The 12,248-nt window shown below is 40.9% G+C and overlaps 1 protein-coding gene across 4 annotated transcripts in view; it reads left to right on the forward strand.

The window, feature by feature from the left end:
* Positions 1–12,248, forward strand: part of LOC130274353 (fibrocystin-L-like) — a 191,926-nt gene that overhangs the window by 55,523 nt on the left and 124,155 nt on the right. For all 4 annotated transcript variants that reach the window (XM_056522599.1, XM_056522598.1, XM_056522600.1 and 1 more), the window contains 5 exons: positions 420–563; positions 1,263–1,420; positions 4,609–4,722; positions 8,418–8,567; positions 10,286–10,416. In XM_056522599.1, coding sequence (XP_056378574.1) covers positions 420–563; positions 1,263–1,420; positions 4,609–4,722; positions 8,418–8,567; positions 10,286–10,416 — 697 coding nt within the window. The remainder of the gene's footprint in view (positions 1–419; positions 564–1,262; positions 1,421–4,608; positions 4,723–8,417; positions 8,568–10,285; positions 10,417–12,248) is intronic.

A 12,248-nucleotide genomic window follows, 5' to 3' on the forward strand; every position in this document is an offset into this window, starting at 1 on the left:
ATCTATCTATCTCATATCTATCTTTCTATCTCATATCTATCTATCTATCTCTCATATCTATCTATCTATCTATCTATCTTATATCTATCTATCTATCTATCTCCTACCTATGTATTTATCTACGTTTCGGCTGTCTCACATAGCTGCTTGTATCACATGATGAATAAAGCCACGTTCTGATTTATGTGAAGGAATGGAGTACTGCATATTTTTTGGTTCTTTGTATATTGGAGGGCCTATAACCCAGGCTCCAACAGATGGCACCTGGACAATTATGGTGGTTGTGCTCTCCTGTGAAGTGTATCTATCTGTCTGTCTGTCTATCTATCTGTCTGTCTATCTATCTATCTACCTATCTTAATTGCTAATTGCATTTTCAGACCTGCAAATTAAGTATTTTCCCTTTTTCTCATTGGTAGATCTACTTTCCGCTGATGCGACCGCTCTAGACATACAAGCAGCATTAAATAATTTTCGGTCTATACAGCCAGATACAGTCAGTGTTCAACAGGCATCTACGGATACAGAAAATGTCTATAATGTGACCTTCAATTCACAAAGAGGTGAGTAAAGACAGGGTGAAATCTATACCAAGGCAAAGCTAAATACAAGTAAGAACTGCTGCCAACTCCAGGCTGTGTCATTCAGCCACTATATGGTCTCCTCATAATTCCATTTTCCTCCCTCCCACACATCAGCCACCCCACCCATTGAAACATAAATGAGCTGCATCCAATCAAAAGACCTGTGGTTTTCAATCAGGGTGCCTAAAGCTGTTGCATTAGTTGCAGATTGATCTCTCTCCCACTAAGCGATCCCTCCATCCATTGAAGCAGACAGGCTCCCTGTCATCAGCTGACTAGTGAGTCAGGTCTAGGCCACATTGCAAGCTGGGAAAAATCCGAGACATCAGTCATTTTGTATGCTGTTAAAAATAAATATTGGGGTGAAAATCACAGAAGAATTGTGAGAAAACCGTCACACACACAGGTACAGACACTATATTATGAACTACACTATACTTTACAGCCCCTGTAGCATAGTCAAATAAGAAAAATCCTGGAATACCCCTTTAAGCCCAAAGACCCCCCCCCCCCCGCCCCACCCAAAGTTTCATTGTTCCCTGATGACAAAGTAAAAAAAAAAGCCAGGGCTCCTCTAAGTTTCCATATATGAGGGACTGTATGTGTAATGTGTAACTTTATGGTATTATTCTCGGTCCAGTATATACTATATAATCATTTTATATGTTATCATTTTAGGTGATTTCCAACTTCTTTCCTATGAAATTCTGGAGGGAAGTAACATGACGGTGGATATTGTAGAGATAACGAAAGGTGTTCCTGACATGAAGACCTTCACCTTTGTGTGGGATAATGTATATTCCCCAGCTCTGGCAGTAAACGCGTCTTCTGTAGAGGTCAGTTATGTGACTGGACACAGTCCATGTGCTCACTCTACAGTATATTCATGTGTATGCCTCTGTAATGTCCGGCAGAGTCTTGCTACATGCATAATATTATTATAGTTTATATAGAAAGGTCATTGTCTGCAGGCTGCCATTTAGGAGAGCGCAGTTGGTTTTTGTATCATTAAGAGAAAATATTGTCCCCATTTTATATTTATAAACACTTCTCTATGTTGGATGTGCTGATGGAAGAAGGGTTATTTCTGACCACTGTTGGGAAATTCTTTTCTCCTAAGATTAGTCAACACCCAAGTATCCAGTTAATAAAGGGGTACTCCACTGCTCTGCGTTTGGAACACACTGTTCTGAACGATGGAGCCGGCGTCGGGAGCTTGTGATGTCATAGCCCCGCCCCCTCATGATCTCACACCCCGCCCCCTCATTGCAAGTCTATGGGAGGGGGTGTGACATCTGTCCCTCCCATAGACTTGCATTGAGGGGGCGAGGCGTGACACCATGAGGGGGTGGGGCTATGATGTCACAAGCTCCCGACGCCAGCTCCAGCGTTCAGAACAGTTCCAAGCGCTGAGCAGCAGAGTACCCCTTTAACCCCTTAAGGACTCAGCCCATTTTGGCCTTAAGGACTCAGACAATTTAATTTTTACGTTTTCATTTTTTCCTCCTCGCCTTCTAAAAATCATAACTCTTTTATATTTTCATCCACAGACTAGTATGAGGGCTTGTTTTTTGCGCGACCAGTTGTCCTTTGTAATTACATCACTCATTATATCATAAAATGTATGGTGCAACCAAAAAACACTATTTTTGTGGGGAAATTAAAACGAAAAACGCAATTTTGCTAATTTTGGAAGGTTTCGTTTTCACGCCGTACAATTTATGGTAAAAATGACATGTGTTCTTTATTCTGAGGGTCAATACAATTAAAATGATACCCATTATTATATACTTTTATATTATTGTTGCGCTTAAAAAAAATCACAAACTTTTTAACCAAATTAGTATGTTTATAATCCCTTTATTTTGATGACCTCTAACTTTTTTATTTTTCCGTATAAGCGGCGGTTTGGGGGCTAATTTTTTGAGCCATGATCTGTACTTTTTTTTGACACCACATTTGCATATAAAAAACTTTTAATACATTTTTTATAATTTTTTTTAAAATAAAATGTATTAAAAAAGTAGGAATTTTGGAGTTTTTTTTTTTTTCGTTCACGCCATTCACCGTACGGGATCATTAACATTTTATTTTAATAGTTCGGACATTTACGCACGCAGCGATACCAAATATGTCTATAAAAAAAGTTTTTTACGCTTTTTGGGGGTAAAATAGGAAAAAACGGACATTTTACTTTTTTATTGGGGGAGGGGATTTTTTTTTACTTTTACTTTGCCATTTTTTTACATTTTTTTTTACACTTGAATAGTCCCCATAGGGGACTATTCATAGCAATACCATGATTGCTAATACTGATCTGTTCTATGTATAGGACATAGAACAGATCAGTGTTATCGGTCATCTTCTGCTCTGGTCTGCTCGATCACAGACCAGAGCAGGAGACGCCGGGAGCCGGACGGAGGAAGGAGAGGGGACCTCCGTCCGGCGTTCTGAATGATCGGATCCCCGCAGCAGCGCTGCTGGCGATCCGATCGTTCATTTAAATCGCGCACTGCCGCAGATGCCGGGATCTGTATTGATCCCGGCACCTGAGGGGTTAATGGCGGACGCCCGCGAGATCGCGGGCGTCGGCCATTGCCGGCGGGTCCCTGGCTGCGATCAGCAGCCGGGATCAGCCGCGCATGACACGGGCATCGCTCCGATGCCCGCGGTTATGCACAGGACGTAAATGTACGTCCTGGTGTGTTAAGTACCACCTCACCAGGACGTACATTTACGTCCTGCGTCCTTAAGAGGTTAAAGGGGTACTCCGGTGGAAAACATTTTTTTTTTAATCAACTGGTTCCAGAAAGTTAAACAGATTTGTAAATTACTTCTATTAAAAAATCTTAATCCTTCCAGTACTTATTAGTTGCTGAATACTACAGAGGAAATTATTTTCTGTTTGGAACACAGAGCTCTCTGCTGACATCATGACCACAGTGCTCTCTGCTAACATCTCTGTCCATTTTAAGAACTGTCCAGAGTAGGAGAAAATAAGGTAGTTTATTACGAATACATCAATATACAAGGATGAGAATCCTTACATTCAAAGAAAGGTAGAGAGACTCATACCCAGAAAGGAATGTCCGTTCTTTTTATTAAATTTTCACAGTCATCGTCTGATTGGTTAGAGTCCTCTTGTAGCTTATGAGGTATTTAAAATGTATTGCCAATCACAGTGGGCCCTGTACAAGTTCTGTATCTGCAATGTCTTTGTTTCAAGCAAATTGGGTGTGCACACCATTATACATGCTGTAATACAATTTAATCATTCAGATACAATAGAAAAGCATTAGATACATAATAAAAGCATTAGATATATAACGTTAGATATATAGTAAAAGCAGGTACACTTCTATTTCACCATAACACCACCTTGGCCATTGGTTCAGAAGCCAAAACCTGTCACTAGATCTGAGATACCTGAGAAGCATTTTTCTGTTTCATGTTTTTTTTATGTATTCATCTAAATATAGCTAAATATGGTGCAAAGGGGGCCCTTGTCATCTATTCCTCAAGTACCAGAGCTTCTGGGGAGCTAGACTACTACCTCTGCACCCACCTAATTTTAGGATATGAACATCAAAGAGCAGAGCTATAGATGCAATACATAGTCACAACCCAGCTCTAACTTTAGAGACACCTCTGTTCTTTGTCATTTAACCTTTTTTTTTATTTTTTTATTTTTTATTTTTTACAATGATTTGGGGCCCTTTGATTTGTACGTATACCCTGTTACAGGCAGACAGCACAGGGCCCATTGTGGGGATGTTCTAACAACTGCCTGTATAATACTGTCGATGTATGTATATTATATAAAAATAGAAACATAAAAAAATATATATTCAGATTTGGGATTTACAAACAATTTATAAAAAAAAATATGTTTAAAAAAATAAAAAAGATGAAATACAATTTAAAAAAAATAAAATGTAGAAAAAAGGTTGGCTTTAGGCAAATGGAAACAATATGAGCATATCATTTTTTGCCTGTGTCACCCATGACATTTTTTTTCTTCTAGGTGCAAAACGCAGTGTTTGAAATCCTAAGCGCACAGTGTCCGGATGCAGTTGCCAAACAGAAGGAAAGTGTATCGGTCAAGTATTTCAGGAACTATGAAACAGATTTCACCTCGGTATGATAAAAAGCACTTTAGTTTCCCTAAGAAATATGATAGATTTTAGTTCTTCACCAGTTTGTTCTGCATTATTTGATAACTCCCCAATATAATGTAGTAATGCACTGACATGCAATAGGGAATCCTCAAATGGTTACCCTCTACAAAGTTTTTATGCCTTAACCCCTTCCCTCTTTGGCGTTTTTTCATTTTTGCACTTTTGTTTTTTCCTCCTCACCTCCTAAAAATCATAAGGCTAGGTGCACACTGTGGAATTTCTGGGCAGAATTTCTGCCAGAGATCGAGCCGGCAGCACTAGGATTGCGTGGACTACATTGCCGTCCCCATTGATGGCAATGCATTTCTGAGCAGACCTCCCAAAAGATCCACCCAGAAATACATTGCAGTTTACGGGGGCAGCAATGCAGTCTGCTCGGTCCTAGCACCGCCGGCTCGATCTCCGGCAGAAATTCTGCCCAGAAATTCTGCAGTGTGAACCCAGCATAACACTTTAAATTTTCCACCTAAAAATCCATATGAGGGCTTGTTCATTGCGCCACCAATTTTACTTTGTAATACCATTAATAATTTCACCACAAAATCTACGGCGAAACCAGAAAAAAATTATTTGTGGGGCAAAATTGAAAAAAAAAAGCCATTTTGTAAATTTTAACGGCTCCCTGTTCTACGCTTTGCAGTTTTCGGTAAAATTTGCACCTTATATTTATTCTGTAGGTCCATATGGTCGCAAGGATACCCAATTTATATAGGTTTCATTTTATTTTACTACTAAAAAAAAATTATAACTACATGCACTAAAATTTATGTTGAAAAATGTCCTCTTCTGACCACTATAACTTTTTTATTTTACTCATTTATTTACTTCATTTATCCGTATTGATTGCTAATTTTTGCGCTGTGATCTGAAGTTTTTATCGGTACCATTTTTGTTTTGATCGGACTTTTAAATCCTTTTTTTTTTTAAATCACATTTATTAACTTTATTTTTTTACACTTTTTTTTTGCAATGTTATAGCCCCCATAGGGGAACAATAACATGCATTACACTGATCTCTTACACTGATCACTGCTATGCCATAGCATAGCATTGATCAGTGCTGCTTCCGCTTGACTGCTCCTGCCTTGATCTAAGGCACGGAGCAGTCATTCAGCGATTGGACAGCAAGTAGGCCGGTAGGGATCCTCCTCGCGTCCTACAAGCTGTTTGGGAAGCCAAGATTTCACCGCGGCGGTCCTGAACAGCACCACTGAACTAACCGGCAATGTATACTCTGGTTTTAGATGTGGCGATCAAGTTTGATCGCCACGTCTAAAGGGTTAATGCCAGACATGAGCCCGATCAATGATGTCCAGCATTAGCCATGGTTCCCGGTTGCTTATAGCAACTGAGATCCACCGGGTATGAGCACCGGGTATGAGATCCACCGGGTATGAGCACCGGGTATGAGATCCACCGGGTATGAGCACTGGGTATGAGATCCACCGGGTAGTAGAGCAACCAATTAACCGTGACAAACAGACTTTCTCACTTTTTATTCCTGCTTTACAAGAGCCATAGCTTCCTCTATCTGACTGCTTATATGCTGCAGTTTCTTTTGACTGGGGCATCTATAAGGTTAAAAGGCCCGGGATTGGAGTTTTCAGGCTTCTATCTAAAGTGCAAAGTGAAGAAATTTAGCAAATTGTTTTCAGGGAGTAGAACATCACCTGGGACAGTTGCGCAGGGAATGGCACAACTCATCAAACAGCATGTAGTAAGGTTCTGATCGGAACCAAAGCACTTGGAACATAAAGGGGTACTCTGGTGGAAAACATTTTTTAAAATCATTTGGTGCCAGAAAGTCAAACAGATTTGAACATGACTTCTATTAAAAAATCTTTACCCTTCCAGTACTTATTAGCAGCTGTATGCTATAGAGGACATTCTTTTTGAATTTCTTTTTCGTCTTGTCCACAGTGCTCTCTGCTGACACCTGATGCCCGTATCAGGAACTGTCCAGAGCAGGAGAAAATCCCCATAGCAAACCTATGCTGCTCTGGACAGTTCCTGACATGGACAGAGGTGTCAGCAGAGAGCACTGTGGACAAGACGAAAAATAAATTCAAAAAGAAAAGAATGTCCTCTGTAGCATACAGCTGCTAATAAGTACTGAAAGGATTGATATTTTTAAATAGAAGTAATTTACAATTCTGTGTAACTTTCTGGCACCAGTTCATTTAACAAAAAGTTTTCTACCAGAGTACCCCTTTAAAGGTAGAACTTAACCCCTTAAGGACCGGGGTTTTTTCCGTTTTTGCATTTTCGTTTTTTGCTCCTTGCCTTTAAAAAATCATAACTCTTTCAATTTTGCACCTAAAAATCCATATGATGGCTTATTTTTTGTGCCACCAATTCTACTTTGTAATGACATCAGTCATTTTGCCCAAAAATCTACGATGAAACGGGAAAAAAAATCATTGTGCGACAAAATTGAAAAAAAAAAAGCTTTTTTGTAACTTTTGGGGGCTTCCGTTTCTACGTAGTACATTTTTAGGTAAAAATGACACCTGATATTTATTCTGTATGTCCATACGATTAAAATGATACCCTACTTATATAGGTTTGATTTTGTCGGACTTCTGGAAAAAATCATAACTACATGCAGGAAAATTAATACGTTTAAAATTGTCATCTTCTGACTCCTATAACTTTTTTATTTTTCCATTTATGGGGCGGTATGAGGGCTCTTTTTTTGCGCCGTGATCTGAAGTTTTTAACGATACCATTTTTGCTTTGATAGGACTTATTGATCGCTTTTTATTCATTTTTAAATTATATAAAAAGTGACCAAAAATGCACTATTTTGGACTTTGGAATTTTTTTGCGCGCACGCCATTGACCGAGCGGTTTAATTAATTATATATTTTTATAAATCGGACATTTCCGCACGCGGTGATACCATATATGTTTATTTTTATTTACACTGTGTTTTTTTTTTTTATTGGAAAAGGGGGGTGATTCAAACTTTTAATAGGGGAGGAGTTAAATGATCTTTATTCACTTTTTTTTTTCACTTTTTTTTTTCCGCATGACTGCTCATGTCTGGATCTCAGGCACTGAGCAGTCATTCGGAGATCGGACAGCGAGGAGGCAGGTAGGGGCCCTCCTGCTGTCCTGTCAGCTGTTCGGGATGCCGCGATTAGCCACGGCTATCCCGAACAGCCCGACTGAGCTAGCCGGGAACTTTCACTTTCACTTTTAGCCACGTGGCTCAGCTCTGAGCGTGCGGCTAAAGGGTTAATAGAGCGCGGCGCCGTGATCGGCGCTGCGCGCTATTAGAGGCGGGTCCCGGCTTCACTATGACGCTGGGCCCGCCGTGATATGACGCGGGGTTACTGTGTAACCCCGAGTTATATCAGAAGAGCAGGACCAAACTATATTATATTATATTGGGGTTAAAACTGCTGGGCCCCAATATAATATATTTAACAGGGCCCCTCAACTATAATGCTTAATTTATAGTACTGGTCTCCACATATGTGAAAGAGAGACCTAATGGGTCAGATATTCCTGGGACTATCTGAACCTGCAATAAACCCAACTCTGCTTCACGGTTGTGTAGATAAACCAACATTCTGCTTATTGCATTCCTCCTATCCAAATGGTTAGTACAGGTTTTTGCTCTCACAATGACAATTTGTTTTTGTCACAGTCTTCTTACAGGGGCACGGTGACTGGTGAGACTGAAGCATTCTGTGGTCGATATTCCTTGAAGAATCCACAAGTGCTGTATGATTATAGTGAACTGAAGCCAGGAACTCTATCTGAATATGGTTATATTTCCCTCACTATATATAACAAGGTAGGATTGTGTGTCAAGTTTATTTGGTATTTGTATTGGTCTGGGCAGCTATAATTACATATTATAACGGGTAATTTTACAGTCACAAAATATGTGGATTTCAAATATTGTTCAAGTTAGCAAAATCTACCATAACTCATGTGTATGGCCAGTTCTCCAAATCTGCAAATATTTTGCACCTTTAGGGTCTATTAACCCGTACAGTATCCTGCGCATATTTGATGTGCAGAACTTAAAGCTTCAGATTTAAAGGAAAACTGTCAGCTTTCTCCCCCGCACTAAACAGTGGGATTGGCTGGTAGTGTAGGGGACGCTGATCAGTTCGGTCCTTACCGTGCCCGGATCCGCCGCCGTTCGGCAGTAATCTTCTATTTTCAGAATATGCAAATGAGGTGCTAACTTGCACCGGCCGGGCTAACTGGCACTCCGCAGTTCCGCCCAGCTCGTCAATATTCCTTCCCTCTCTCTTCATTACAGAGCGGGGAGAAGAGGGAGAGGCGGAGGGAGGGGAGGAATATTGATGAGCTGGGTGGCGATGCGGCCAGCGGCACTGACGTCAGAGTGGCAGTTAGCCTGGCCGGTGCAAGTTAGCACCTAATTTGCATATTCGGAAAATAGAAGATTACGGTGGTACGGCGCAGTGGATCCGGGCATGGTAAGGACCAAACTGATCAGCCTCCCCCGCACTACCAGCCAGTACCACTGGTTAGTGAGGGGGGATAAAGCTGACAGTTTTCCTTTAAAGCTGTGTTCAGTTTACATTGAACTCAGATGTGGGAAACCCACTGTGGATGCGCCACATGCGACCCTACCCTAAGGGTATATTAAAGGGGTATTCCAGGAAAAAACTTTTTTTTTATATTACCTGGCTCCAGAAAGTTAAACAGAATTGTAAATTACTTCTATTAAAAATCTTAATCCTTCCAATAATTATCAGCTGCCGAAGTTGAGTTGTTCTTTTCTGTCTGGCAACAGTGCTCTCTGCTGACACCTCTGCTTGTCTCGGGAACTGCACAGAGTAGGAGAGGTTTGCTATGGGGATTTGCGTCTACTCTGGACAGTTCCCAAAACAGGTGTCATCAGAGAGCACATAGACAGAAAAGAACAACTCAATCTCAGCAGCTCATAAGTACTGAAAGGATTGAGATTTTTTTATAGAAGTCATTTGATAAATAAAAAAAAAGTTTTTCCTGGATAACCCCTTTAACACGTGCAGTATCCTGCGCATATTTGAAGCTGCATAATTTATGCTGCAGATTTCAATGTAAATCTGCAGCATTAAGTATACAGCTTCAGATATGCAGCTTCAAACATGTGCAGGATTTATGTGTGAATACACCCTAAAGGGATATTCCAAGTTATCCCCTATGCACAAGATAGGGGGTAATAAACTGAGCAGTGTGGGTCTGACCATTGAAACTCCCTTAATTCTGAAACAATTGATGTAGAATTAATTGTCATCCTGTTTCATCCTGTTTCATCCTGTTGCATCATGTTTCATCCTGTTTCATCCTGTTTCATCCTGTTGCATCATGTTTCATCCTGTTGTACCTTTTCTCTATTTTGAAGAAAAAAACTGCACCTTTCAACAGCGTGGAAAAAAACATGGTGTTAATGGGGTCTTACTAAATGGTCTAAGTTGCTGGTAGATCCTTTATCGTTGTACACAGGCAATTCTTTCTCTTATATATGTGATCGTGTTTCTCTGTTGTTTGCAGCTTTGTTTTGCCTATAAAGGATACCTTTCAAATACAATTGCTCTAAATTTCCAATATGAAGACAGCTCAAGTCTAGGGACCGTCTCAAGCATAAACGATAATTTCGGCTATACCTTTGCTCAGGGGAACAGGTATGTTTCTTGTCATCTTTGTTTTTTTTTTTTTTTAAAGCTAAAATGAAAAAATAAAAAACAATAACAGAAAAAAAAGATAGCTCGTTTGGTCTCGCTTTCTCATTCCCTCAATACAGTTTTATTATAATGGCCAAAAAACATTGGTTCTAAACCAAATTCAGTAGAACCCTGCAGGGCGTGGCTGTGAAATAATGCACACTATTGACGAATCCGAATTTGTTACGAATTTCAGGAAAAATTTGATTCGTAATGAATGTGAATATCGCCGCGATTCGATTCCATGAATCAGCATTGGTGTGTCCAACACCTGAAAAACTAATAGTAGCCAGCCAGTTAGGGTGAGCAGAGAACAAAAAGTTTATTGTCCTCCATTTTGTTCCTGTTAACAAACGCCGCATGGAGAATCTTTGCCTGTACTGTGCCGGTACCGAACACTTCCTGAAGGATTGTCCTATCCCTCCTCCCCGCCTGGAAAGACGTACGCTGACTCCGCACAAAAGTGAGACAGTTCTTGATGTCAACTCTGCTTCTCCACGCCTTACTGTGCCTGTGCGGATATCTGCCTCTACCTTCTCCTTCTCTACTATGGCCTTCTTGGATTCCGGATCTGCAGGAAATTTTATTTTGGCCTCTCTCATTAACAGGTTCAACATCCCGGTGACCAGTCTCGCCAGACCCCTCTACATCAATTGTGTTAACAATGAAAGATTGGACTGTACCGTGCGTTACCGCACGGAGCCCCTCCTAATGTGCATCGGACCTCATCACGAAAAAATTGAGTTTTTGGTCCTCCCCAATTGCACTTCCGAAATTCTCCTTGGACTACCGTGGCTTCAACGCCATTCCCCAACCCTTGATTGGTCCACAGGAGAGATCAAGAGCTGGGGTACTTCTTGTTTCAAGGACTGTCTTATACCGGTTCCCAGTACTCCCTGCCGTGACCCTGTGGTTCCCCCTGTAACCGGTCTCCCTAAGGCTTATATGGACTATGCTGACGTATTTTGCAAAAAGCAAGCTGAGACTTTACCTCCTCACAGGCCTTATGACTATCCTATTGACCTCCTCCCGGGCACTACTCCACCCCGGGGCAGAATTTATCCTCTGTCCGCCCCAGAGACTCTTGCTATGTCTGAATACATCCAGGAAAATTTAAAAAAGGGGTTTATCCGCAAATCCTCCTCTCCTGCCGGAGCTGGATTTTTCTTTGTGTCCAAAAAAGATGGCTCCCTACGTCCTTGCATTGATTACCGCGGACTTAATAAAATCACGGTAAAGAACCGCTACCCCCTACCTCTTATCTCAGAACTCTTTGATCGCCTTCAAGGTGCCCACATCTTTACCAAACTGGACTTAAGAGGTGCTTATAATCTCATCCGCATCAGGGAGGGGGACGAATGGAAAACTGCATTTAACACCAGAGATGGACACTTTGAGTATCTGGTCATGCCCTTTGGCCTGTGCAACGCCCCTGCTGTCTTTCAAGACTTTGTTAATGAAATTTTTCGTGATCTCTTATATTCCTGTGTTGTTGTGTATCTGGACGATATTCTGATTTTTTCTGCCAACTTAGAAGAACATCGCCAGCATGTCCGCATGGTTCTTCAGAGACTTCGAGACAATCAACTGTATGCCAAAATGGAGAAATGTCTGTTTGAATGTCAATCTCTTCCTTTCCTAGGATACTTGGTCTCTGGCCAGGGACTACAAATGGACCCAGATAAACTCTCTGCCGTCTTAGATTAGCCACGCCCCTCCGGACTCCGTGCTATCCAACGTTTTTTGGGGTTCGCCAATTATTACAGACAATTTATTTCACATTTTTCCACTAT

This window comes from Hyla sarda, chromosome 5 (genome assembly GCF_029499605.1).
Source record: "Hyla sarda isolate aHylSar1 chromosome 5, aHylSar1.hap1, whole genome shotgun sequence".
Lineage (NCBI taxonomy): Eukaryota > Metazoa > Chordata > Amphibia > Anura > Hylidae > Hyla > Hyla sarda.